At 52.7% G+C, this 26,435-nt stretch overlaps 12 protein-coding genes across 12 annotated transcripts; 5 read left to right on the top strand and 7 right to left on the bottom strand.

Annotated features, from left to right (window-relative positions):
- Positions 1–109: 109 nt before the first annotated feature.
- BO97DRAFT_467892 (homoserine dehydrogenase) lies at positions 110–1,418 on the bottom strand. Its single transcript, XM_025699690.1, has 2 exons — positions 1,360–1,418; positions 110–1,214 (listed from the first exon to the last, which is right to left on the bottom strand). Exons 1-2 carry the CDS (start codon positions 1,388–1,390, stop codon positions 136–138), a joined length of 1,110 nt encoding a protein of 369 aa, XP_025555744.1. The 5' UTR covers positions 1,391–1,418; the 3' UTR covers positions 110–135.
- Positions 1,419–2,288: 870 nt separating this feature from the next.
- On the bottom strand, positions 2,289–3,306 carry BO97DRAFT_420891 (uncharacterized protein; the record flags this gene model as incomplete). Its single annotated transcript, XM_025696685.1, has 2 exons — positions 2,289–2,859; positions 2,918–3,306. 2 exons carry the CDS (start codon positions 3,304–3,306, stop codon positions 2,289–2,291), a joined length of 960 nt encoding a protein of 319 aa, XP_025555743.1.
- A 1,933-nt stretch (positions 3,307–5,239) lies between these two features.
- Positions 5,240–5,782, bottom strand: BO97DRAFT_410956 (uncharacterized protein; the record flags this gene model as incomplete). Its single annotated transcript, XM_025696158.1, has 2 exons — positions 5,240–5,723; positions 5,754–5,782. 2 exons carry the CDS (start codon positions 5,780–5,782, stop codon positions 5,240–5,242), a joined length of 513 nt encoding a protein of 170 aa, XP_025555742.1.
- A 1,111-nt stretch (positions 5,783–6,893) lies between these two features.
- On the top strand, positions 6,894–7,856 carry BO97DRAFT_336129 (uncharacterized protein; the record flags this gene model as incomplete). Its single annotated transcript, XM_025691452.1, has 2 exons — positions 6,894–7,603; positions 7,652–7,856. 2 exons carry the CDS (start codon positions 6,894–6,896, stop codon positions 7,854–7,856), a joined length of 915 nt encoding a protein of 304 aa, XP_025555741.1.
- A 2,003-nt stretch (positions 7,857–9,859) lies between these two features.
- BO97DRAFT_336551 (uncharacterized protein) lies at positions 9,860–10,820 on the top strand (the record flags this gene model as incomplete). Its single annotated transcript, XM_025691462.1, is given in 3 exon segments — positions 9,860–9,997; positions 10,010–10,139; positions 10,204–10,820. Coding segments are annotated over 3 exon segments (885 nt in total), but the record flags the coding sequence as incomplete, so codon positions are not given.
- Positions 10,821–10,918: 98 nt separating this feature from the next.
- On the bottom strand, positions 10,919–12,337 carry BO97DRAFT_402973 (NAD(P)-binding protein). Its single transcript, XM_025694634.1, has one exon. The coding sequence runs from the start codon at positions 12,281–12,283 to the stop codon at positions 11,234–11,236; it is 1,050 nt and encodes a 349-aa protein (XP_025555739.1). The 5' UTR covers positions 12,284–12,337; the 3' UTR covers positions 10,919–11,233.
- Positions 12,338–12,959: 622 nt separating this feature from the next.
- BO97DRAFT_475343 (2-oxo-4-hydroxy-4-carboxy-5-ureidoimidazoline decarboxylase) lies at positions 12,960–13,687 on the top strand (the record flags this gene model as incomplete). Its single annotated transcript, XM_025700398.1, has 3 exons — positions 12,960–13,422; positions 13,491–13,590; positions 13,643–13,687. Exons 1-3 carry the CDS (start codon positions 13,022–13,024, stop codon positions 13,685–13,687), a joined length of 546 nt encoding a protein of 181 aa, XP_025555738.1. The 5' UTR covers positions 12,960–13,021.
- A 151-nt stretch (positions 13,688–13,838) lies between these two features.
- On the bottom strand, positions 13,839–15,534 carry BO97DRAFT_402972 (D-mandelate dehydrogenase-like dehydrogenase). Its single transcript, XM_025694633.1, has 7 exons — positions 15,296–15,534; positions 15,124–15,222; positions 14,937–15,051; positions 14,774–14,890; positions 14,632–14,714; positions 14,297–14,578; positions 13,839–14,244 (listed from the first exon to the last, which is right to left on the bottom strand). The coding sequence occupies exons 1-7, from the start codon at positions 15,374–15,376 to the stop codon at positions 14,026–14,028; spliced, it is 996 nt and encodes a 331-aa protein (XP_025555737.1). The 5' UTR covers positions 15,377–15,534; the 3' UTR covers positions 13,839–14,025.
- A 487-nt stretch (positions 15,535–16,021) lies between these two features.
- Positions 16,022–17,587, top strand: BO97DRAFT_475341 (NAD(P)-dependent alcohol dehydrogenase). Its single transcript, XM_025700397.1, has 2 exons — positions 16,022–16,149; positions 16,215–17,587. The coding sequence occupies exons 1-2, from the start codon at positions 16,090–16,092 to the stop codon at positions 17,352–17,354; spliced, it is 1,200 nt and encodes a 399-aa protein (XP_025555736.1). The 5' UTR covers positions 16,022–16,089; the 3' UTR covers positions 17,355–17,587.
- A 666-nt stretch (positions 17,588–18,253) lies between these two features.
- BO97DRAFT_383229 (transcription factor domain-containing protein) lies at positions 18,254–20,936 on the bottom strand. Its single transcript, XM_025693348.1, has 7 exons — positions 20,592–20,936; positions 20,354–20,460; positions 19,984–20,289; positions 19,485–19,922; positions 19,164–19,429; positions 18,604–19,113; positions 18,254–18,546 (listed from the first exon to the last, which is right to left on the bottom strand). The coding sequence occupies exons 1-7, from the start codon at positions 20,829–20,831 to the stop codon at positions 18,338–18,340; spliced, it is 2,076 nt and encodes a 691-aa protein (XP_025555735.1). The 5' UTR covers positions 20,832–20,936; the 3' UTR covers positions 18,254–18,337.
- Positions 20,937–21,233: 297 nt separating this feature from the next.
- Positions 21,234–22,739, bottom strand: BO97DRAFT_383228 (uncharacterized protein; the record flags this gene model as incomplete). The annotated part of the gene is made up of 2 exons (XM_025693347.1): positions 21,234–22,139; positions 22,194–22,739. 2 exons carry the CDS (start codon positions 22,737–22,739, stop codon positions 21,234–21,236), a joined length of 1,452 nt encoding a protein of 483 aa, XP_025555734.1.
- Positions 22,740–24,497: 1,758 nt separating this feature from the next.
- BO97DRAFT_383226 (LPS glycosyltransferase) lies at positions 24,498–26,300 on the top strand. The gene is made up of 4 exons (XM_025693346.1): positions 24,498–25,055; positions 25,113–25,256; positions 25,309–25,370; positions 25,427–26,300. Exons 1-4 carry the CDS (start codon positions 24,876–24,878, stop codon positions 26,178–26,180), a joined length of 1,140 nt encoding a protein of 379 aa, XP_025555733.1. The 5' UTR covers positions 24,498–24,875; the 3' UTR covers positions 26,181–26,300.
- Positions 26,301–26,435: the final 135 nt, after the last annotated feature.

Here is a 26,435-nt window from a genome sequence, read left to right as displayed (position 1 = left end):
CAGTCTTGAAAAGAGCGCTCTGATGTACAAATGTCTCGCAGGTGTCAACAAAATATCTTTCTCTACAAAGCCCTGCTTACTAATGCCAACAGATCTCATTGTTACATGTGTTCAACTTTTATCTACACCTGTCATCTACTGCAGCCGCTGGATCACCTTGATCAAATCAGCCGAGACACCCATAGCCGTGACATCACCACCGGCACCAGCACCCTGCACAATCAGGGGGTTGCTGCCATAGCGCTTAGTGTAGAAGCTAATGATGTTATCGCTGCCCTTCAGACCGGCGATGGCGCTATCCTTATCGAACTTCTGCAGGCCAACACGGACCTCCTTCTTAGCGACATCGATACTACCGACGTAACGCACGACCTTGCCCTCCTTCTCGGCACCCTCCTTGATAGCGGTCATCTGGCCATCGAACTCAGGCAGGCGCTTCATGAACTCGGCGATACCGTCCGCAGTGGAGGGGACGCCGGCCAGCTCGTCGGGGATGAGCGACTCGATGGGGAAGGCGTCGGGGCTCTGGACGTCGAGGCCGGCGATGCGGGCCAGGATGGTCAGCTTGCGGGCGACGTCCATGCCGTTCAGGTCGTCGCGCGGATCGGGCTCGGTGTAGCCCAGCTCCTTGGCCTGGGCGACAACCTCGCTCCACTTAGCGGACGAGGACGAGCCGACCGGCGCAAACGTGTTGAACAGGAACGACAGCGTCCCCGAGAACACGCCCTCGATCCGGGTCACCTCGTCGCCCGTGGCCACCAGATCCCGCAGCGTCGAGATCACAGGTAGCCCTGCTCCCACCGTGCTCTCGTGGTACACCAGCGCCTTACCCTCCGCCGCTGCCGCAAAGATTTCCTTCCACAGCGCCAAGTCGGACGAGAATCCCTTCTTGTTAGGCGTCACGATGGAGATCCCCTTGCGAAGGAAGGTCGGGTACGATGACGCCAGCGCAGGGTCGCTCGTGTTGTCGACCAGGATGGAGCGGCCAGGTGCGGAGGACAGGTATGCTGCGATCTCTTCGGGCGTGAGCGCGCCGGACTTGGTGAGCTGCGGCGTCGCGGAGGCGGTCTTCCAGTCTGCCGCGGGGATAGCGGGAGTGTAGGAGGGGGTCGGGGAGAGGAGGGTTTGGGTGGACCGGGCCAGGAGGATCAGTTGGGGGGCATTGGGCAGGCGGGAGAGCTGGCTGAGGAAGGAGTTTCCAACGCCACCGACGCCTGTTCGTTCAGTCAGTCTATGTGAATGGTTTCGTGATGGTAGTCAGTCGTGAGGGGGAGGGGACCGTGTTGGCGGGGAATGCAGAGGCTGTAAGGTGCAATTGTAGCTATAAAGAGCAAAGGCTTGAGTTTCTGAGCTACTTACCAATGACACCGAGATAGATAGGAGCAGGCATGATTATTTAATCAATTGGACTGTTTGATCTGAGTATCTGAAGTAGCAGAAGGAGGGGAAGAAGAGAAGATAGAAGGAGTCCATCCAAATCCGCTGCGGGGCAGCGCTGACTCATCGTCCTATATCGGCCTGCAAATCGCTTGGCATTGCCTGTCGCTTCTTCACATTGTATAGGTAGTTGTACCACACAATAGGAAAACTATATCATTTGGATAATAGTAGTACACAAGACTCCCCTCTATTCTTGGTCCTTTTCTCTAAAGTACTTAGAAATAGTAACTAAAAGATAAAGTTAAGTAAATCTAAAAACTTTATATATATATATATATATAATAATTACTTTAATACCTTTGCCCGATAGCGACAATTGTCCGCCGAGTCAGCCCGACCGAGCAGCTCCATCTGCCAATCCGGGTGGTGAGTGTTGTATCAAAGCAACAGCTTAGTTGCGGCCTTGGATATCCCATTAGAGGCAAAATGAAGGGAAGGTTTTGGATTCCATCATAAGTTGGCACGTCTAAAAAGCGATCTTCCACGAAGTTACAAGAAATTGGTCAGTGCATTGCACGCTTCGGTCTGGGAGGACTGTACCCCAGCGCTAACTGGGAGGACATTTGATAAGCTAGTTTTAGCGGCAGCCAAGCAAGTATCTCTTTTGTACAACACGAGGAATACAGGAAGCGAGCTCGTCTTAGCTTCACCGTCAAAGATGGCTACTAAACTCCAGCACCACGATAAGGTGCGAGCTCATCGCTGGAGGGGCTGGTGGCACCTCTAACACAAGTAGCAGCCATCCAACCAATGGTCAAGGGCACCTCCGCTCAAAGCAGCAGCCTCCCGACAAATGTGTAAGTGACATCCACAAAACGCAGACATCCTCTGATTGAAATCAGGTACAATTATGGTGGAGTAGTGGTCTGGGGAGAACCCTTTTCCACTTCGTCATCCTCGGCAAGCTCATCTTCCGACACCTGCATGACAGCACGATTCAAGAGCATGCTGCCGAAAAAGGACACAGGCGCAGTTGATCTTTGCTCGAAGCTAAAAAGCCTTGACTGTCGGATGTGTAGCTTACGCTCGTCCATGCATGCGTAGAATATTCTTGCATGTTGAGGCCCGACGCAGGAGATGAGAAGCACAGGAAAATGCTCTTCATCCGGAAATAAGAAGGGAAACTCTGCTGGGTCCTTGTCCGCTGAAAGAAGGGCATTGCGCTCCTCGCTTGACTGTACTTTACGTTGATTTGCGCGATTTCTCATCGCTGTAATCAGGGTTGCAAGCTCCCCGTATAGTATCTTGTCCTCTTGGCCATTCTTAGGCTCTCCTCTGATAATTGTAATGTGAGGATATAGAACAGTATTGTCTGACACCGTTTCAAAGAAGTGATAGGCACAACCCTTCTGCAGGATTGGGTCCGGTGGATAGTATTGGTCAAACCCTCGATCATCTAGGAAGAAGAGATCAGGGTATCTCGATCCCAGTGTTAGAGAAGACTGCCTGTTTTGTAATTCTCATGTGGCAAGCTTACGTTAAGTATGACATTCCCCGCGCTTGCAGGCGGAAGTCTCTCGCCTGCGTGTGAATGAGGTTGCACGTCTGTTGGGTGCGTGCAGTATTGCGCGAAGTCATCGTTTCCACATTACCAGGTGTGTAGTCAAAGAACTGAAACTGGAGGCTGGCTTCGGTGGGATTCATTTCCAGAAGTTCTTGGGACATGGGCCGGAAAAGAAACGGCGGGTTCGTAGTTTGGAGGACCGCCAGCGGCTCCTTGAAGTTAAACTGAGTCTGGTGGACAATGTCATCGACATGCTGTGACAAATCAACATGTCCGCCCTCAACAACAGACTCCCTGTAGGTAACCAGCTTCGTGTAGAGACCATCGAGCTTGCGACGGGCGTAGCGAGTAGCACGAGTCATCTTGTAGATGGAGGGACTTTTAGGCGAGCAATGAGTTGGTGATGACGTGGAAGCGGCTGGTTGGGGAAGTGAGAGAAGGGGAGGAGAAGAAAAAGACGAGAGAGAACCCGAAAGAAAATATGAAGAGCTGAGAAGTGGGGTAACAGTAACACATTCGTGCTTCGGTCATCCTCCAGGAAATATTCTCATTATGACGCAGTAGACGGTCAGAGGACGCATCAAGTGTACGGTCAAGTACAGGCAGACGTCTATCGCATTTCTATAATTGTTGGTTCAATACCTCGAACCATTCTTCATATCAACCCATTCTCTTTGATGTTTAGGTGAAGGACATCTGAGGCTTGATACGTATCGGCCTTCAGCCGCGCGAACAGTTCGAGTATACCTTGGCATGGACAAAGTGAGGTCATCCAGGTCAGTGCTGCTTTTGAGCAGAGACTCCACTTGTCTTCAGCGAATACTGTACACTTCGCGTTTTACCGTGGTACTCATCTCTGTTGAATCTCGGACGGTCAAGCTGAATGGAGCTCACTCTACATGAAACTTGGGTTCAATGTACGTCCGGCTCTGTGTATTGAGCCGATGATTAGATACCGTGGCTTTTCTGGACCGTACGACAAGAAGAATAATTGTTCCGAGAAAGCATTGCTTTACTGAAAATCAGTATAACGGGAAATGTGGAGGCAATATCGTTTGCATCCGAATGATTGAAAGAAACCAACTGAAGGCTTTGAAGCAGAGTACTCCTTCACCAAAGCCACTAGCTGCGCAGATTCCTACCCCAACAAACTCGATGCTTTGTCTCCTTGCGCCCTCGAGCAAAGCTTTCCATCTCTCGACTATCGTAATTCTCAAATGTCGTCTGCCAATTCGGGCATGGTAGAACGTATTTCTTCTAGGGAGGAGAGCTTGGTTGCGACCTTATCCTGGCCTGGAACCCAGCAGAAGTGCTTATTGAGTCGTAGCGCACTGTTCAAGCCCAACGGAGCTTCAGACCTGCAATGATCTTGTGTTCGTTTCGAAGTTCGAGGTCTTCATGTCCAGGCGCGTATGGCCGAGTGCCCTCCCATGGAGACAGCATTGTAGGCGGAAGTTGCACGCGTTGCGAATCAAACCAGCCGTGGCTAGGTATCGCAGCGAGGTAGGCATGAAGATATGAATTTCCGACTAGAAGGGCTATGCCGCGTTCATATTAGCTCTAAATTTGTAGAACTTTAGGGTAAACACTTGTAAGTTACGGTGCCGGTTGGCACGGGACTGAAGAAATGGCTCGCGCGTCACTTTCGAAAGCCGACTTCAAATATTTTTCTAGAGAGACTCGAGTGATGTAACTGCAAATCCCTGAGCGGCAGCTGTCCTATCCAAGGTAAGGCTCTACTGGGTTTGGTAATGGCGGGCATTCTGCAAAAGCAGTAAGAAAAGGCAAGGGGATGATATGGGCATGGAGAATGAGAGAGAGAAAAGAGGATGAGAAGGTCAAACTAAGGAGGAGGCGACGGTAAGTCTTTCACACAACACATTCTGCGTTGAAAACACGACGCTTGATCTAATTCGACAGGACACAGAGGCATACAACAGTTCATCTCATGCTTCAGCCCTTCGAATTGCTAGATTGATCGCTATCCATTAGCCAGGACGAGGCCGGATACGGAGGGTTAAGGCCGGGTGAGATTGTCACTAGAGAAATCTCCAAGCTCATCAGTATCTACAGCGCTGATAATTAGCGCATCGATGCTTTTATAGCAACTCGACTAGTCTATTAGATTCATAGAGTGAGCTCGTCTTAGCTTCACCATTAAAGATGGCTACTAAACTCCAGCACCACGGTAAGGTGCGAGCTCATCGCTGGAGACCCGGTCCCCTCGTAACCAGGTACCCTTCACAACGGCAGGGATTTCAGAAGCATGAAAATGCAGGATGAGGGAGCAATCACCTAATGATCGCCTCGAGGCCGGTGAGCGACCGGTCCGTGAACATCTCCGGCGTCCGGGATGTCCAGGTCCGTGTCTGCGGCCTCGGTCTGCTGTTGTCCAGAAGTTTCCTCCTGGCGCCCAGCACTCGAGGCTCTCCGGGCTTCTCTAACATCGAAACCACGACGGCCGGACCTTCCCCCACGGCGCGAGGCCGCTTGAGGACGGTTGGCGGCGCGTGACTCCAAGCTCAAGCCTCGGAGGGAGCCAGTGAGCGTTGCAACAACACTCTCATAGCCCAACAGACCACGCTTGTTCATGTCGGTGAGCTGGTCCAGAAGCTTACCGGACTCACAGTCCACCGCCAGATGCCCGGGCTTTTTGCACCGAATACAAAAGGCCTTCGCCTTCTGGCGCGGCTCCTTGGTATGGGACGGACCTTTACGGCCACCATCCCCTCCGCCTTTCTTGCCAGGAGGTTGCCCCCCCGACGCAGCAGCGTGATGACTCTGATCGAGACCAGCGGTAAGGGTTTACCCAGGCATTTCCTGGACTCCGGACGACATCTTGGTACGGCTGTTGTATCTTTATGGAGATAAAGATAACACGACTGAAGATGCGTGGGAGAGAAAAAAAGGAGAAAAAGAGAGAGAAGAGAGAGAAGAGGAGGAAGGAGAAGAGAAAGAAAAGGAAAAGAGGAGGGGGTGGGGGAGACAGAGGGGAGACAGTCTGTGGGTGTGGATCCGTTACAGGACGTGTTGACGTTAGGAACACGCGAGTGACAACAGCCTGAGGAAACAAAAAGCTGCGATAGGCCATACATTTTAAGCCCATAATGTAGCCTCCATGGCTAATCCTGGGGTTCGAGTTCAAACCACTGAGGAAATGATCCAACAATATCACGTAGTTTCCTTCCATACTTGATAAGAGTCTGCTATATACACTGCGAGAGGGCTACATAAGCCAGACAATGCCGAAACGAGTACATAAGAGCACTGCAGTTACTACAGGCAGAAAGGAGTTTGTCTGAAAAGAATAGGAACTCGTCACCCTTGAGTACAAGTATCAATGAGGCAGTTTTGCACAACAGACCAGTTTGGTCAGCAAGACATCTGGCGAGCCTGAACTGAGTGGCACGTAATAGTAGTATCCAGTTTATGCTCATTCTCTTCTCGCCATGTTCCTAGGACATATTCAACAAGATGAACTTTATATGGCACCCTGCCGCAGATAAACAAAGAGCTCAGAATAGCACGGCCCACAAAGCATACAATTAGGAGAAACAAGATCAAGTGTCGCTTTTGAAGATGATGCTGCCAGTGGGCAGTATCCTTGTCAGTAGTGACTTCTACGTAGCTTCGGTCATGTATTGTTAAGATTAGTCCGATAGTGTATTTATTCTCAGCGCTCTTGCTCCATGAGTAGTACTTCAAGTTCAAAGTAGCCCCATACTCACATAAACAGCAGTAACTCACTGTCTTTCCAGGGGATAATCAAGAAGCAAATCTTCAAAAGTTGTATCCTTTATTATGGTGACTCTAGCTCGAGCATGTGGGGCGCCCACTGGTAGCTTTTTCCCTGGATGTGGCTATAACACTTCAAGTTCTATCCCTGCTAGAATCCTCTCCTCAAACATACTCCAACTCTGTTCTGCCACCCCAATTTGCTCTTGCAAAAATGGCTGCTCAGAACCAAGTGAGGTGGATTATCCCTTCCACCGCAAACGAATGGGATACGCTGGCCGTCGCATATGGAGTAACAACTAGGTCGTTGAAGTCCTGCAAAAATCTAGTATCAGGTTCCCGAGTTACACGCGAGCAGTATCTTCTGTTCCGGACTCTTTACCCCGATCCGTCGACTTTCTTTACACCTGCGCTATACGGATTGACAGCTGATATGCAGACAGCACGAGGCATGCTTACTGCATGCCCACAGTTCCAAGCCTACCTCAACGCCATCCCTAATCACCAGTGGAATGATCCACAGATAGGGCGGTTTTTCAACACGCTACACCATCAATGGCTCGTGGCAGCGGCAGGAACACCCGGATGCGAAGCCTGGCCCGCAGTTGACGAGGCCATGGTTAATCCACCATTGATCGAGTTCTTGAACGCACTTAGTGTACTCAGAACTGATCAACGACGCTGCTGGACCTTACGGCATAGCGTACTCCGAGCGCAATTTTACGGACGAGAACGTTCATACGTCGCTTGCACTGATGGACAATTAATAGACTATCCCACTCAGGAGCTAAAGGCTCTTGTAGAGTGCAAGAAAAGCGACAGGGATAGCTCAAGTGGTCGGAGAACCGTCATGCAGGAAATTGCTGAGTTGGTGGCCTGGATTAAGGCATGTCCTGATCCAAGAGCACCAGCTTCTAATCACCTGTGGCAGTAAGTATAGTACTTGCAATCACATTGTCCTGACTGTCCCAGTCGAGCCCTGATATCCCAAGACAGGACCCGACTCTTTATCTCCTTCCTGTCATACAGTCCAGAGTGGGCAAGCTACATAAAGGGCGGCTCTATAGCAAATGCCGGGCTTGCTACATATCAAACCTTCGGCCCCTGGAATACACAGGACCCGGCAGATGTGCTGGAGTTTGCAGTTATTGCGCTTGCAATTATGCTTCACTCATAAACAATTTGGCATAACCGGAAGCTACCACTTGATGTGGAACCACCGGCTCTCCTTGTCAGAAGAAGCTGCTGCTTTACGCAGAGGTGCGTCTGACCATCTCTCAAACAATGCCTTTGACATTGATCACTTGTTGGTGACTGCTGCTTCGGCAGAGGTGTCACCAACCCCTCCAGCAATGAGCTTGCACCTTAACGAGGTGCTGGAGTTTAGTAACTATCGCTAAATAGTGAAGCTAAGACAAGCTCATCCCATGTACCTTACTTTCACCGTTTCTTGTCGTTCATTCTTGTGACCATATTCTTATTTACATGGATTGAAAGCAGTGATGGCGGATTCTTGTTTTTTCTAAATACTGCTGAGTGCTTTCCCCAGGTATTAGAGGGCTCTCTTTGTGAAAATGGTTATGTTGAGCGTACAGTCGGGCTTCAAGCCAGCCAGATGTTACAGAAAGCATCGTCTCCATGAGCAGATATAATCTTTATATCATGAAGTCCAGGGGGCGAAGAAGCACCGAACAGCTTAACAACATGTGGCAGTTCGCCATCTCCTTGACCGCAAGCCTTTCCACTTGTTTTAACCCGGACATGAATTCGTGTAGCTTGAGAAGAACAGGTTTAGCTGTTCCGTATACAACCGGGCAGATACGTCAGGTTGTGACTCTACAAGGTGGGAATGTTGTTAAAAGTTAACGAGCGAACGGGATTTGAGGAGCTACGGCTTCGGTGGTAGTTGGCTCATCTTGGCCCTGAAGTATGATACTCATAAACAAGTTAGCCAACAAGGCCTGTGGAAAAGATGAAAAGGAAGAGGAAGATGTAGATACTTCGGCGCTGCGCAGGTTCTGTCTCGTTGCTTCGTCACGAGACATCGGATCTGGAGTGGATATACGAGCATATCCCCACAGAATAAAGAGCCTAATGCACAGTTATAGGCATAGAACTCGTTCGTCAAGGCTGCGAGTAGCTGCTGGAAGTCTGGCTCCGTAGATGCGTTGCGGAAGAAGTCCAGCAGGAACCCCTGGATTTCGTTGTCGCGCTTGCGTACTCCAGAAACACGTGCACTCAGAGCTTCCTGGGGCTGACTTGTGATGGCGTATAATTTCCAGTAATTGAAGAGTGCCTACACGACCACGGATGAAGACACCGCCGGCTCTCTGGTCGGAAGGCTGATGCTTGATGCGGGCGAGGCGCCGATTTTATCTAGCAAATAGCACGCTCGCAACGCGAAGAAGGCGACAATGAACTGTGTAGTTTCCCGAACCAACAAAGAGCTTTCGCTTAAAGAAGGAGAAGATGCTTGTCTGAAGGTGCTCCGCCCGTTGAACCTCTAAGTGTGCCATTGTATATTCTCAGTTTTGATGCCATAGATAAAGCCATTGTATTCCGTTGTTATCCTTGGGCTTCGGCTTTACATAACCTCTATTATCGCTCCTTGAAAACTGTCGACAGAAATTATTTCTAAGCTCGTCGCGTACCACAATGGCTCGAGTTACCAGAAACAGCCTATCCGGTGTCTAACCTGACCAAAGGAGAAAAGAAATACCCCACGACATGTCAAACATGCCAGAAGCAAGCAGCAAAGGAAAGCGCAAAGCAGAATCACCTCCCACCAAGGTGCGTATACCTCCAACCCTCCTCTCCGTACAGAGAACCTTCACCCCCAATCTCCACGCCGACCATGAGCTAATATCCACATAGAAACGACGCATCTCTCAACGAACACAAAGCACCGAATCAAACCCACCACCCAATCGGAGATTCCCCCAAGGCAGCCTGCCCTTCGTGACGCGACCCTGGTGCGCCATCAACGGAGGAAAGGGCGTGCCCCTGCCTCGCCACAACAGGGAAGACGGCCAAAGCCTCCTGTGGAGCCTTCCACTGGGCTACGGCTCTCAAGACGGGGAGTTCACCGTCACGGACGAGCTGCTCCAGCAGCATATCACGAAGCTGTACTCGCACATCAACCAGTTCCGACACCGATACACCTGTGCCCCTATAGACGTGAGGCAATTAGCCACCTGGAAGAAGCGGGCCATCCTCAAGCATCTGGGATCCTTCTGTTTGTATAGTGATTGGACCTCGTTGAGACAGAATCTCAGCCCCATGGACTATCATATTTTCCTGGACGGGATTCTTGTAACGGTGCTATTGTAGCATCTTTGTGAGAATATTATCTCGAATCCGTTCTTCTGTGTGAGGACGGGTCGTGCGGATGGTGAGGCTAATGTGTCGTCTGATGCGTTTGACGTGGGGCTTCACGAGCTGTACGAGACGCTGAAGAGAGGTGAGTAGCAACACTGTCTAAAATCTGATTTAGAGAAGGTGCATGCTAACTTGCGTCGCGACAGTGAACGTAACCAAGGCCAACGAATGGCGCCAGACCTTGACCCGACTCTTGCACGCGGACGACAGGGGCGGATCGGACGACTGGAGGGTGGCGTTCTCGACGAGCGAGGCTCTCGAGGCTGCCTGTCACAGTAACACGAGGTATATGCTTAATGAATGTGAGGCATTTGGGGTGCTTCTACTTGAGCCAGTTGAGGCTGAAGAGCGCTACCGCGCTCTGGTTGAGATCTACCGAATCGCCGCCGAACTCTCCGTCGCGTTTGCGGCCAGCCAGGACGGGTTCATGTTCCATCTTGATGTCGAGCAGGTCCCGTATGTGAGTGCGACGATAGGTGCCAGAGTAGTTACCAAGCGGGGTGTTTGGGAAGCGGCGAGTGGCATTGAAGGACCGCCGCCGGTGCTGATTCGCCAACCGCTCGTCGAACGGTCAGTTGTGGTGCAGGAAGCCCTGGTGGAGGAGCGGAGGAGATGTAGGAAGGACTGGTCGGAGGCTAATAAAGATAGATTCTCTGTGAATGAGCTTCAAAAGAAGCTTGATCTGGCGATGCCTCTGGTTGAGAAGGGGGACCTCCATATTGTTCCAGTCTACCATGCCGGTTACCTCTACGCGGAGAAATAGCATAGTTAGCCAGCGTCTTATGCATGGTTTCCTATACCCTGAGGTACCTTCCTTAGGCTGTCGTTAGGACACTTTTATTAATGATTTTAATCAGATTGTCTTGTTTGGACCGTTTTCGACGTAACGTTCAGATACCCTGGTCTGCGCGACGTTACTGACAGTATTGAGTATGTCTACTCCCCTCGCGGTAAGTGGGATGAAAATCAAGCCAGTGAAATGAGCCCCCACGAAGCATGGGGGCCACCTCCGTCGGTTCTCAAACTGCAGTGAGAATGGATCAAAGCATCTGCCCGTATTGTATAACCACCCATCATGTAGCTGGAACGTGGTCTCGTCGAAAGGGGAGCGCACTGACGGCGCCGTAGGAGTGGAATCACACGTGGTAATAACAAAGTAGATCATAAGAACCATTGTCACCTCATATCGATATCCTCATTCTCATGTCCATTGTCATTCCCATCTCCGTCTCTGCTACCCCTCTCCTTAGCCCCAGATGCCACTGCCCCCTGCTGTTGCTGCTGTTGCTGTTCCCCTGCCGAAGCCGAAGCGGAGGGAAAACTCAAATACTTCCAATCCTCGATCTCCTCGATGATGCACTTCAGACGATCCCTGATACTCTCCACGGCATACGTTCCGAGAACCAATCTCAAGGGCGGGTACGAGCAATGTCCAAGCTGCCAGACCAGATGCGCCGCCTTGACCGCGCTCGCCGGCTGCTTATCCCCGAGCCACATCAACATGCGCTTCGCATGCGCCGCCGGCGAGGTGGAGACATTGTACGGCTCGCTGGGCGGTTTGACCAAGAAATGCCCATACAGTGGCAGCGGAGACGCCAGATTATGTTCATTCCCATTCCCATTCACCCCGCCACCGCCGGCTCCGTTCCCACCAGAGGAATTATTCCTGGGCGTACTGCCATCGTAGACAAGATCACTGGTATCGTCACGTCGCATATGGCCAGGCTCGACGAGGGTAGTCTTGATATTGAAATGATCCACCTCATAGAGCATGCTCTCCATCAGTCCCTCGACAGCGTACTTCGAGGCGCAGTAGGGCCCGAGGCCAGGCACGCCCAACGCGCCAGACGTCGAGCTGAAAATAAGGTAGCGGCCGGCGCGGCGCTCGCGGAAATGCGGCAGCGAGAGCTGGATGATGTTGAGGGTGCCGGTGAAATTGGTCTCGAACTGGTCGCGGATGTCGTACTCGTCCTGGTCCTCGCACGCGCCAATCACGCCATACCCGGAGCAGTTGGCGATGATGTCGATGCGGCCGAAGCGCGCGATCGTCCGCTGGATCACCTGCTTGACCGTCTCGCGCGCCCGCACGTCGCACAGCAGGCCCATGCAGTTCTCGTGGCCTGCTTCCAGCTCGCGCATGCTCTCCGGGCTGTTCTCAAATGTCCGGCCCACCGCTGCGACTAGGTCATCGCGGCTCAGCGCGGTTTTGACCAGCGAGCGGCCCATGTGGCCCGTCGCGCCGAAGATCAGCCATACCAGCGGTCGTGGCGGGTTCTGTGGCCCCGGCGGGTCCGTCGTCGACGGGAGCTGGAGCTTGGGCTCGCGGGTTCCTGGGGTGGTCGCGGCGGAGGGGGAGATCGGGTTCGCGGTGGCTTTGGGTGGTGAGGCGTAGAGATCCATCGAGGACGCAGGAGGACGGGAGGTGGTGGTCAGCTCCTCCTTCCGTCGCATTTTCCCCGGACGCATTCCCCGCAGCTGTCCGGTGGTCACGTGCACTGCTGGTCGCTTATCGGTCACTGATAAGGGATTGTCCCTCTTCTTTATCTTGTTGTGAACAATGGACGGTCTATTCGTGCAATGTCTGAGAGTGGCAAAGATGAAGGGTCTTACACCACCATATAGCTCGTGCTGCATACAGACATTCAGGCAGAGAGACTTGAGCCTGAGTATATCGCACCCAAGATCAAAATATAAGCTTTAATTCTTGATCAACACCAATACTCGGTATTATCACCTGGAATCCAGTTCAACAAGCAAGAAAGTCCATCTCGGCTAGACCCGCCCGGAGACGGCCGACGTGGGGGCCACCCACCAACCCGGGACAGCAGCGGCAGAGGCAGAGGCGAGTATATCAGAACCATTCATCCAACCCAACATCATTTCCACCTCAACTCGAAATCTCATCCTCATCACTCACACACCAAGCCTTCCCCAACCCCCAAATTCCCCTTAAACAAAGAAACAATGCCTACCTCCCTCCCCGCCCTATCCACCCTCCCCACCCAACCCCAAGACCAACAATTCCGCGTCCTCGACACCCTCTTCGAGCCCTCCCCGGAGCTCCACGAACTAATGGCGCCCGTCCTCGCGCACCAAGCCTTCGACAGCTACGCGCGGTTAATCGACGCCGTGGGCGGCCGGATGTCGGCGCTCTCCGCGGCCAACTCGTCCAAGGACCGGGAGATCCTCTTCGGGATTCTGGGGTCGCATCCTAGGCTGGGCCGGGCGAAGGCTGCGACGGAGCATATCAGTGAGCTAAGCGCGAAGGAACAGGCGCAACTCAATACGGGCGCCGAGGAGCAGGCGGAACGGTTGAGGGCGTTGAACGCTGAGTATGAGGAGCGGTTTCCTGGGTTGCGGTTTGTGTAGGTCCTTTCCTTTCCTTTGGCGGTGGTTTGGGTTGTTGGATTTGGAGTGCTGATTCGGGGTCTAGGACGTTTGTCAATGGGAGGGATCGGGATGTGATAATGGAGGAGATGCGGGAAAGGATTGAAAGGGGAGATGTCGAGCAGGAGGTCGAGGAGACTATTCAGGTAAGCTTTTTGGGGTAATGCATTGGTTGAGAGATGCTGAGTATGATTCTAGGCTATGTGTGATATTGCGAAGGATCGGGCTCGGAAGTTGGAGTAGGCTTGTTGTATGGGGATTTTGCATAGAATGCCATAGCATTCACCCACCGAGATTGAAGTTTTGGAATTGTCTTTAGAGCAGAGCCTACTATGAGGATTATAGCTGGAAAGAACAGAGCTAAGCATGTTGTACGCTCAACAACGAATGATGGAGACAGGGAAAAACAAGCTTCGTTATCTATATACACGCTTGTGCCTGAGGCACTTGACAGGCGGAAGAACCCAGCCCTCGTCTGTCAGATTGAAAGCAATAAGCACGGAGGCGCCAGACATCCGAGGAAGAAGGTAAATCGGCCGTCACATCAATCTTGTGGCGATAGCCACTCCGCTTCTACGAATTCATTTGCCAAATGCCTCCTTCTGTTCCGGCACCAGGGTAATCATCTCGCCCTTCTCAACAGCCGACCGCAGATTGTTCAACACGAGAAGTTCCATCTCTCTCTGCGTCTCGTAGGTCATGGTGCCGATGTGCGGCAGCAACATCACCTTAGGGTTGCTGACCAAACCAGGTTCGATCTGGGGCTCATTCTCGTAAACGTCCAGACCAGCCGACAAAACCTGTGCTGATCAGTATCTTGAAATTTAAGAACGCCTTCAGGGGCGGTCTCACCTTGCCAGACTCTAGTGCAGCAACCAGCGCCTTCTCGTCGATCAAGGCCCCACGGGCCGTGTTCACAATAACAATCCCATCCTTCATCTTCTGAAACTCCTTCTCGCCGATGATGTGGCGGGTGGACGCATTGAGAGCCAGGTTCAGACTCAGCACGTCCGAGGTGGCCAGCAGCTCGTCAAAAGACACATACGTAGCGTCTCCCTCGAGTTCCGGCGACAGACGTGACCGGTTGTGGTATTGAATCTTCATCCCAAAGGCTCTTGCACGGTTGGCCATCTCCTTCATCCTGAGTTAGCACCCGATGATCTATGCTGGCGCGCAGGAAAACTTACGCGACCGATTCCTCCCATCCCCAAGATTCCGAGGACCTTGCCCTGCGGGTCATGGCCCAGTCCGGTCTGACCCAAGAATTTACCTATGCATTGCGGTCAGTGTTTGCACCCGACTCTCAGAGATAACAGCAGCGGAGCGTACCAGCGCGAAGCGAGGAGAGCGGGACATAAGCCTGGCGCAGGGCTCCGATCATCAGGAAGATCCCCACGTCGGCAGTCGCGTTGTTGACGGCGACGGGTGTGCTCGAAACCGCAATCCCTATATCTATTAGTCTGGATTTATCTACAAGAGGCGCAGACAATACCTTTCTCTGTGCAGCCTTTGACATCAACGTTATCGTATCCAGCCCCGTTATGGCAGATGTACTTCAGGGACTTGGGCAGGACGGAGAGCAATTCGGCGTTGAAGGGACCGGTGAACTAATTGAGAGCAGGTTCAGACTTAAAATGCCGAGAAAAAAGTGTCATGCGATTTGATTGTCTGGATTCTACCTTGGTTGAAGAATTCGAGCGGTAGATGGCCACCACATCGTCGTACTGGCCTTCCTTGCAATTGCGGATGAAGTCGTCCCGGGACCCTTCCGGGAATTCCTGAATTGACACAAAGAAGTATCAGCGTCGTTGTCGCATTGACGTGCGTTCGTTGTAGAGACTATTCTCGAACCTTGAGAGTCAAGATCGATGACAGGTCCTCCCATTCCTTTCTGCAATGGGTGATCGCACCGATCAACAATGCGGCAGGCATGATGTCAGAGTTGGAGGCGAGGCGCGGGGTAGATTTGGGTGGGAAAGTGCGAGATGCGAGATGCGAGATGCGATTAGGAGTGAGGGGAGAAGGAGAAGAAAGAGGAGGACGAAAGGTGGAAGATGCAAGGTTGACTAAAAGGCCGCATGTGATTATTCATTGACTACCTTCGCCATGACCCCATCGCAGCATTTGCCTATTTATGCGATTAGATCAAGTTTCGATGTCTGTTCAGCGATCGCGTGGGGGTTCACATTACGACTGGGTTACAGTACGCAGAGAATACCGTGTTATACTGGACACATATGCATACTCTCAAAAAAGTCATACAAGAAGATAAGAGAAGATAATCTGCCTCTGAGTATGAGTCTAAAAATGACCATCAGGTCGATAAGAACATGATTTAACAATCCTCTAGTCTCTTTGAGCTGCAGTGATTGAAGAATCATCTCTTCGCCAGCAATGCGAAACATACGCCTTTCCAGCCCATACGAGAATAATACGTCGGCTATTGAAGAGTCGGGTCCAAATCCCGACGCGGAGAAAAGTCCGGCTTTGACCCCACGCTGGCAACCGCTCCCATTCTCGAGGATCCCCTCATCATCACCCAATCTGCATTCAAGGCGATTCAATTAAAGAATGGCGCCCCCCAGCCTTTTTCCCTTTCAGTCTAGAGACATTACACTCCTAGACTATATCTGATTGAGTTCACCATGGCCACCCCTACCACTACCACAGCGCTCGTCCTCCACGGCGCCAAAGACCTCCGCCTGGTAAGAGCCAACCCCCGCACTTCCCAAAACCACCACAGCCAGCTAAATGAGTCCGGATGCCACAGGAATCCCGGCCCCTCTCCCCGCCGCAAGGCAACGAAGTCCAAGTCGCCGTCCGCGCCACGGGCCTCTGCGGCTCCGACCTCCACTACTACACCCACGGCCGCAATGGCGACTTCGTGGTGCGGGCGCCCATGTGCCTGGGCCACGAGTCGTCGGGCGTGGTAACAGCCATCGGACCGGAGGTGCGCACGCACCAGGTGGGCGACCGCGTCGCAATGGAAGTCGGGCTGCCGTGCCGGCAGTGCGCGCTGTGTCGGCAGAGCCGCTACAACATCTGCCCGGGGATGCAGTTCCGCAGCAGCGCCAAGATGTTCCCGCACCTGGACGGCACGCTGATGGAACTCACCAACCACCCGGCCGACATGTGCCACAAGCTTCCGGAGAGTGTGTCGTTCGCCGGCGGCGCGCTGGTCGAACCGCTGGCCGTCTGTCTGCACGCGATCCGGCGCTCGCGACCGCCTACCCGCCACGAGGTCGACCTGGCCCAGACGGCGGGCGAAAAGACGTCTGCGCTGATCTTCGGGGCCGGCGCCATCGGCCTGCTGCTCGCTGCCGCGCTGGCCGTGTCCGAGAACTTCTCCTCGATCCTTGTGGCCGACATCGACGCCTCGCGGCTGGCGATCGCCGCCTCGCTGGGCCTGGGCCTGAAGACCGCCCTGATCCCCAAGGCGGATCCGGCCCATCCGCCCCCGCCAAAGGATACGCCGCAGGCCGAGCAGACGACGTATGCGCTGCAGAACGCACAGAGGGTCGCTGCCACGCTGAAGGAGGCCGCCGGCGTGGCGGCTGGCTTCGCCCGCGTGTATGACTGCACCGGCGTGCCGGCCTGCACACAGGCCGGCATCTATGCTGCGGCCGCCGGAGCGGTGCTCGTGCAGATCGGCATGGGTAACCCCATCCAGACTCTGCCCGTGGGCGCGGCCGCCCTCCGCGAGGTCGACATCATCGGCGTATTCCGGTATGATGGCTATGCGTACCCCGCTGCCATCCAGCTGATGGCCAGCGGGAAGCTCGATCGCGTGGAGCAGCTGGTGGTGACGCACCGGATTAAGCTGGCGGACGGGGATCGCGCTTTCTCCCTAGCGGGTAAGGGTGTTGATGAAGAGGGCAGGCCCGTTGTCAAGGTTGTTATTGAGAGCTGAGCTAGCCCGGTGATCGTGGCTCTTGTATGTACTTGGGTTTGCTTTGTTTGGTTGATACCATTGAGAGGCTCGGGGTTTACGAAGATTTTTGCATCATTGAGCGCTATTAGTGTTGGGGGTGTATATGGTGGCGTGCGTGGATTGAAGATTGAGATAGCTTGAATGGACGCGAGCTTATCTCGGACATGATGTGACGAATGAGATGTACTGTACTACTCGAGCTCGATGCGACCCGACTCAATACTAGTCGTCGTAATTCTTCTTGGCCCTAGCTGCAGCCCTCGGTTAGTGCGAAGAGCTTTCAGTATCGCCGGCAATTGTGATAAGGTACTCCATCTCCCGGGATGGCGGGGCGTTGATTAAATTCGGTCTAATATTATTGAGACTACCGTCTCGAGCCAGATCGATTACAGTACTGTCATCAGTAAAGAATCCCTTGCAGCCACCAGCGCTATTGGTCCACTCTCCGGGGTATCCTTCGCCTAAACTATTGTAGTTATCTAGTGTGCTGTCGGTGACAACCCAATAGTGGGTTGTGACTTCCATGGGTCTGCTCCATGGTAATGTTGTCTGGTAGCAGTCGGACGAGAGACTGAGAGAGGAAGAGCGGTAACAATGCTATGTGGGCGAAAGCCAGTCAGGCTTTATGGTGTCCAAGACGGACATAGTGCAGTGGTAGGCACTAGTAGGGATCGTCAACGGATGTCATCGAGCACTTTTCTCAAGTGGGCCCCGTCGGCCGTTGTGTCAAGAACGAAGCTTAACTCTCGATGTTGGACTATAGGTTGTATATACATCTTCCCACCCGATTACCTACGTCCACTCTGTTCTAGCTGCCAGAATGTGCTAAAGTGGCTGAAAACAAGCCAGTGAGAAATAATTAATTGTCATAATCGTTAATCGGTGGTATAATTCTTCTGTGCATGGAATAATATACCCAGCTTTTTCAAGCAGCGCTCAAGGCCCACAAGAACGCGCATGACTCATACAATAGGCGGCGCCACGAAAGAATCTGGAATCCCATCGAAAACCCAGTTAAGGGAATCAAAGACTTCAGAGAAGCCAGCCTCGCTGATAAAGGCGCCTTGGTCGAAATTCGGCGTGTAGATCAAGCTCGTGCTCTGCAGAGACTCATCTTGCGGCCGTGCCAACGAGCCACTTAACGTGGCCATATTGGGGTTGACCATAGTAGCTGGGATTGGTCAGTCTCAGGTGTATGTGACATTGACACGGGAAGAGCGAAACATACTTTGCGTGTCCTCCACGCTCTTCATAGGGCGGAACCGCTGGCGCCACCGCCATACAGTGTCATAGACATGGCTCATGCTCATGCGACAACGGATCTTGAGCTGTAGGGCATCGCCACTGGCCGGATCCTCCGGGCTGCCGGCGTTCCACATCTGCGCCAGGATGTCTGCCAACCGCACGGGACGGTCGTGGTCCATGACGCTGATGCGACGGATGGCGGAGATGGCGCCGTTGAAGAGCAGCTTGCCGTGTTCGAAGTCGATGTGGCGGCGGAAATCGCTCTTCAGGAGCTTCATTAGCGCGAAAGCGGCTGATACGATCATTTGAAGGATGTAGTTGGGGGCGTGGCCGATAAGCTCGCCAGGTGAGGTTTCAAGATCAAGGACTCGTCCGAGGAATGACGTGGTCGCGATGAAGAGTTTTGTTAAGTCGTCACTCCGGGCATTAGAGCCTAAGAAGACAAAATATCTTAGATGCAGCTCAGCCGCCCTGAGATGGATCATGTTGATGTCTAGACACTGATTAGAGATGACAAGGTTGAGTAAAAGCATGCAGGCTTACTTGAAATGTCCCGACCAAATTCGACCTCCATATCTCTCAGCTCATTCTCCAAAAGCTGTACAATCAAAAGCTTCTCGGAGCTAATAAATTCGGCTGGGTCGGGCTTGCTGCTATACAGTGCCTTTGTGACCCGATCGCAGAATTTCTCAATTCTCAGTCGGGTCTTGAGGTCATGCGGGGGGTGGTAATCCGCATCGCGAAGCGAGGCGGGCTCCAAAGCCCAGTCGTAGATTGTTGACGGAGGTTGTCCGTAACCGGTCGCGACACTGGATGATGAAAGTCAATCCTCAATCCTGACAACAAGGGTACGGGATAATGTACTTCTGAGCTACAATGTTACAAATAACCCATGTCTGTAATCGATCTTTGACGGCCTCCCCTTGAACTTCCATGCGGAAGGTGGTAAATTCCTCTGCTTGGACCGGACGATGCAGCCCTAATTGCATTGAAATCTGCATCATCAAGCCACTAAGCATAAAAGTAGCATCCGTTCGCTGGCTGGTTGTGGGTAAAGGCCATGTGCACAGGAGGCAGAGTGCTTTGACCACCCGATAGTCCTGGGGTACCCCGGTGATGGTGGACCAGAGCAACCGGCTGAACGGCCCAGAGAGTGCGCTGAGGAGGCCGGGTTCAGAAGGCGCTCGTCGACTAGCGACACAAATGATGGTCCAGGCCTGCAATGGGCAACGGCGCATGTACTCGTCAGGAGGCTTCTGTGGGTTCAGAAGTGGGAGGAAGGGATGATAGTATTTGAAGAACCTGGCCAGCCATTAGTCAGGCCGAGAAGTGCAACAAGACGAAAGTTAGGACATCTCCGTACTGGTCAAATAGCCGCGCTACTCGCGGGCGAGATAAGGAGACATCTTCAAGTTTCCACGGATTGTCATCCTGCGAAAGAATAGATGCATCTCGATGAATAGTCAGTGGGGAAGGCATGGGCTGCGGCTCCAATGGCGCCGACAACGGCCGCCCTTTGATGCCAACATTGGCATCCGGAGAACAGAATACGTCTTCCGGAGATTGCGATAGCTCATCACGGGCATTTGTGTCTCCGGGCGGAGGGTGCTCCCCATTGGCAAGGCGACGGCGGAGATCCGCGATTTCTCTTTCCATTTCAGCATTGCGCCTAGAAAAAGCTACTGTTCAGCCAAGGATGAAACACAGGCCAGACGGTGGTCAGGAGATGGTACCGGCGTTTGGAGATCCGTTTAAAAGTGGGCTCAACCTTGCATTCTATTTGGAGCCGGCGGCAGCGTGAGCATGCATCCGCGGGCGTCTGCACGATATCGCACCGAAGCTGTGACGGTTCGGTAAGTCTGGCATGTTTGAGAGGTGAAGGGAAAGAGAGTCGAATGAAGGAGGAAGTACGAATGTGCATAGCTGGGGGCAGGGAGGAATGCAACCATGACGTCGGGCAGGCAGACTCACCTTTTGTTGCTTACACTCATTACAAGCCTTCCGACAACCACCCCGCCGCTTGCCTGTGACGGCGGGGATCTTCTCCATGGTGCAAGGTTCGGAGGGTCTGGGGGAGAAGTCGAAAGCTGTCATCGGCCGGGGGAGGCTAAGACTGTTCCGAAGGTCGCTGGTGGTGGCCGGAGGCGTTAACAGAGAGGCATGTGTCGCCAACCCATTCGGCGCGAGAACACCTCGGAACTCCAGATCCATTAGAGTATAAAGCCAGGAGCGCCCGACGAAGTACCGTGGACCCGATTAACACATGCAAATTGGGCGGACGAACGAGGAAAGCAAAGTGAGAACCAGACAGGCGTGTTTCCAGGTGCCGGAAATCGGCAGAAAACTTTTGGGATGGGCGGAAGTGGTGCGAATTGGGTGAAATCGCGAAACCGGCAGTTGATGCTGACTCATCACAATCTGTCTGACTGCCTGAACCACAACGACTCTCACCGCATTTTTGTGTTTAGTCTACCTGGTAGTACTATCCACATCTCATTACTCCGAACGGAACCTTACTGTTCAAATATTGTATCTTGACAAATGCCTTTGTTCAAATCGTCTGCGGCCACTGACCACCGCGACTCTAAAGAAAAAGAATCATATTGGAATTACTTAAATGAGGAAAACACTGGTCACCGTCCCTGGAGACATACGGTCAAACTGCTCCTCAAGCCGAACACGGTACTGTTGCCACAATGCCGTTCGTACGGGCAGGGTGTCATTGGTATGATACCCATGCCACTGCCACGATCGCAGGGTCACGAATTTCAATTGAGGCGTCAGATCGAGTTCGGTCCTGAGATGGTTCTCGACTGAATTGAGTGCGCTGAGTCGGCCCCAAAGGGGTTCTACCTCATCTGACCCTTGAGAATGGCAGAGATCCAATCGAATAATTAGCTGAAGTAAGCTTGGCGGGAGAAGAGGGCCTAAGGAGGGGCGTCGACCGTGAGTCAACGAAACAAGACCCAACAGCATCTGCACCGGGAGCTCGACCGATATCAGGTGCGGGAACCTGAGGAGAAAACCACGGAAGTGGCCCCAGTTTGTCGAGTCAACCTGGTTGAACCGGGGGCCGTACGTCATAGCCTCATACTCTATCCCGATCGATAGTATATGGACCGTATTGCGCACCGCCATCAGTCCGTCGAGGATTGGTGTGCCCGCCGCCCTGAATGGTTGGAACCTAGCCCTGTGATATATCAGTCCGAGGTGGAGAGTGTGAACACGGCTGGCCCGCCGAAGGATCTGTTCTACGTCCTGCTCGGCAATCGTGGACCGGACGAGGCACAGGGTTTCCAGTCTCTCGATGTTCAGGGTACCCTCGAGCGATGGCGGATGGCGCAGCCAAACCGCCAAATGTTGGAGTGCTTCGAGGCGAAACAGCCCATCAAATTGATCAGGGTGAGCTGAAGGGTAAAAGGGACCCTGTGGGTTGGCGTGCCAGACATCGGGAACATTCAACCCGTACTCCAGTTCCCTCAGCCTTCCAAATTTCGGAATTTCATGGGTTCGAGATCTCTCCGTCCGCCGTCTTCTGGATGAACTCGACGTCGATGAGGCTGCTGGGGCCACAGGAGCAGTCCGGAACGCCGCAGTGATCAGTCTGCCGGGCCAGCCCCCCATGTATACGAACGAGTAGTCGAGGACCATTGCCTGTACATTGGGACAGAGACCCAGAATTAGCGCTACACATACGTAGGGATTCCCATAGCTTATCTCCTCCACCCACCTGGTTGCATCGGGAAGATCCATACCAAAGATAAGACTGCGGGCCTGCTGGGAGAAGTCCCGGTACTCTGGTGGGGTTCGATATGCCCAATGCCGGGCAGGACGTGGAGGTGTCCAGTCGGTATTGGTAAACGTAGTATCGCTTCGGCGGATACGGATCCTCTGAACAAAAGTCCCCAACTCGGGGTATCGCATCAGGTTAGTTAATAATCTGATAATCCGCTCGATGGCGAGTCGCTCCCAGGCCCATTCTATGCTTTGGTATAGGACCACATTCGCATACCGGTTGAGCTCGCCGGAGACGAGGCTCACAATGCGGCGAACGTCGTCCCGGGAGCAAAACCCTAGGATGCGGATCCAAACCTCAGGGGGAAGACTTGAGAGTGACATCGTGCTGCAGCGCCAAGCGTGTCCGTTGGGACAAAGGCCTCGTATCGGGTATGTGGAGGGCTCCGAGGTGTCTATATATTCGTCAACCATGGGAGTCGCACCGAGTCAGGCTATTGTCAGGATGGCATTTGTCATTAAATCCGCTCAACCGTGGCTTTTTTTTCAAACAAGTTGAGATAGCCGCGCGAATAAGGGTGTTTCTCGACACGATACTCTCTGATATGGAGTATCTCTTCTAGTGAGAGTGAGCTCGCTGCTGGTCATTATGGTGATTCGAGATGTAGGATAAACGCCATTAAGAGACGGCATTCCTCTCTTATAGCAATGAATAACGCAGATTTTCACTTTTGTTGGTGGTGTAATGTTTTTCCATCATAGCGACTCATTTTCCAAACATGCTTGCAGGTGCATAAGAGCAATAAGCCTATCTACCCGCCCATCATAGGGGCATAATCACAGTATCGTCTAGTCGGGGCCTCAGAAGCGACCGAGTCGAAAGAGTCAAGCACGATTCAGACAACTCTGCTCAACTTCTGACCTGGAACCTGCATGATCCTTTTGCTTGAAGGATACAAAGCTATAATATCGAGCACATTTTCCTGATTAAGGCAATACGATTAAATCGTGCTCTGCTATGAGTAGATTTAAATCATTGTTAATCAGCGTCAAGCCTCTACTCGCTGGGTGAACGTATGAGCATCTAAGATGTACCCATGGACCATTTCAGAGCCTATGTTCTTAAAGTTTCCCCTGAGAAGGATTCAGAGTTCTTGCTGGTTGGCCTCCGACATGTGTAGATCAGACTGCGCTTGTTCTTCACTACTTGCCCTCTTGTTCCCCTCGAGAGGTTCATTCTCGAAGTTGGCCTGCCTGGGTTGCTTGGGTTCAATCAGTTGAGCCCCAGTATGAGGAGCATGAAGGAACTCTGGGAACGTCTTCGGTCTGAAAGTCAATCCCAAATTTATATCCAATCATTACATGACCCCAGTAACATTGCTCTTTGGTTGTTATCCTGTACTAGAATTCACCGGATTCGGGTGTGCCCATTAAATTAAGCTTAGCATACTGCCTACCGCAGTTGGGGGCGAGACAAGCCTCTGCCCTATTGCTCGAAGTATCTATTTATCGAGGATTATTTGTCCAAATATAGAGATTCTGTTGGCCTGGATCCCCCAGCAATCTAAGTGGGCTTTGACGGCAAAGCAAGCCATAGGGCACATGGCAACGAGCAATGCGCGATAAGGAAAGATAACATTACGATTCATGAGGATATAAGCTGTGCAAGGAGACTCCTCGAAGTAATGACCAACATCTGGAAGCGGAGGCCTTGACACTACTACACACACGCGGGTGCTTGTCGCTTCCTATACTCACAAAATCAGTAGTACGTTAGAGATTGTGACTTGCTCGGATCTTCATAGCACTGAGCCAGTAGGGACTTGTAGATTCTGATTGGACAATGGCACAAGTCAATTAGAAAGTCGGAGGGTTCAGGTGATCAAACTACCCTAGAAGCATGGGGGCTAGTTGAGAGCAGGGAAGCAGGATGGGTACTGATTCTTGTGGATAGATGCTCCATAGCAAGCCAGATTTCAAGTTGCGTTATTGATCCTGATTCAATTGATGCCCTGGAAGTTAGGCATCACCGTCTTATTACCCGGATTGAGACTCATGACATCATACTCCATAGAATGACGTGAAACCAAGCCCGTTTCCGTAAATCAGGAACTGCCAAGTTCTGATCCACTTCGATGATGTACGGAGTTTAGTAGTCTATATCTTTTAAGGTACATCGAAGATCACACCCACTAACCCCAAAGCAGTTATATCAATAGATCCCGGCCTCTTCGGGGACGCCCAGTCAGAAGCCCGTGCCAATGAGTGGTGTTCCGCATTCGGCCCTCCCGGCCTCACAACTGCCGCTTCAGGCCCGAGGAATGCTACCCCATGGCCGCATCCATATAGGCCAAGTCTCCCCTTTTGAAGTCAAAACGGTTTCAGTTAATGAGTTATCTAAGAGTAAGCAAGTCACCTGTCAGCCACCATGCATTCCAATCTCCTTCACTTTTGTCACCTCTTCTTTGCCGCTGCTATCTTCGACCATTCCACCTAGCGCTATAGATCAGTGTGGCCAAGATGATCCGCGGAAGAACGCAAATCTCGAGGATTGTGATTGCCGCCCTTTTCAGCTATGGGCTCTTGATATTCTTATTCAGCCAGTCGGCGAGGAGGTTTTGGGCGACGGATGGAGTGGACATGGCTCGGAGTTACTTCGAAGACCAGGCTTTCGACCATATCAAGAATCAGACGTTAGGGGTGAGTTTGGGTGGTTGGCTCGAAAAGCAATATACTCAAATGCTAATGGGGATACAGTTCGAACATATCTTCGCGATCGGATTGAAGGAGAGAACCGACAAGCGCGATTTCCTGACGTTAGCTGCGTCGATGGCCGGGTTTCAGGTCGAATGGCTGGACGGGGTGCGACCGAGTGAGATCAATCAGAAGTCGCTACCGAATGTGAGTGTGTATAGTGCCCCCTACAAAGCAAGTCAAATTGATGTGCGACCAGGAAAACACACTCAAACCCTCGGAAATTGGCTGCTGGCGCGCGCACATGAATGCGCTCACCAAGTACAAGATCCTCCACCTTGTTTGCTAGCAAGCAGGCGCCGCTAACAAGCCCATAGAGTTGTCGAAAACTCGTACTCCACTGCGCTGATCCTCGAGGACGACGCCGACTGGGACATCTTCATCAAACAACAACTGCGCGAGTTCGCGCGCGGTGTGCGCTCCCTAACGGGCAACACGCATGTGTCGCGCAACGCTCCCTACGGCACCAACTGGGACGTGCTCTGGATCGGCGGCTGCGCGTCAGCCGCCAAGGCCAACGAGACACAATTCTTCGCCATCCCGAACGACCCGACGGCGCCGAGCATCGAGCACCGGGGCACCTGGGGCGGGCCCCTTATGGAGTGGAAGACCCAGTACCCCGAGTACCCGGAAACGTCGACTCGGTTCGTCTACCGGGCGGAGTACGGGTGTTGCACGTACGGCTACGCGGTGACCAAGCGCGGGGCGGAGCGGATTCTCGCGGCGCTCGCGGTCGATCGCATCGTGGCCGCAGTCGACAATTCGATGGGGGACATGTGCGGCGGGAAGGACGGCCGCCCCCAGATCGAGTGCTTCGCCCCGTTTCCGAACATCGTGGGCACTTATCGTGCCGCGGGGCCTGCCTCCAAGGACTCGGATATTCACAACGGAACGGACGAGTGGCACGAGGCTCAGGCGTGGAATCTGATGTATAGCACGCGCCTGAATATTCATAATTTGGTCGCCGGGAAGGATACGGTGTACGCCCAGTACGATGAGAAGTTCCCCTGGTCGAAGCGGAAGCTGAGTCGGAAGAACTTCCACTATCCGCAGGGGTATTTAGTGCATTAGTTCTGTGTCGGGTGCAAAGGTTCTTTCTTTTTCTTCTTTTGTTTGTTCTTCATGGTGGTGCTTGAGTTTCGAGGGGAAATACCCGCATAGATGTCGTTTGTCTGTATATTAATCTTCCATATGTTGTTCTTTAACTTAGCAATGTCTGATGTCTGTTCGCTTGGGAGAGTCCCTGACTGACTCCACCGGGTCTGGAGTAAAGAACGCTTTGGATACTGCGGAAAATTACACCGAGTAAGTCCGATCCAATGGGTT

This window comes from Aspergillus homomorphus (assembly GCF_003184865.1).
Source record: "Aspergillus homomorphus CBS 101889 unplaced genomic scaffold BO97scaffold_3, whole genome shotgun sequence".
Lineage (NCBI taxonomy): Eukaryota > Fungi > Ascomycota > Eurotiomycetes > Eurotiales > Aspergillaceae > Aspergillus > Aspergillus homomorphus.
This window is presented reverse-complemented; position numbering and strand designations above follow the sequence as displayed.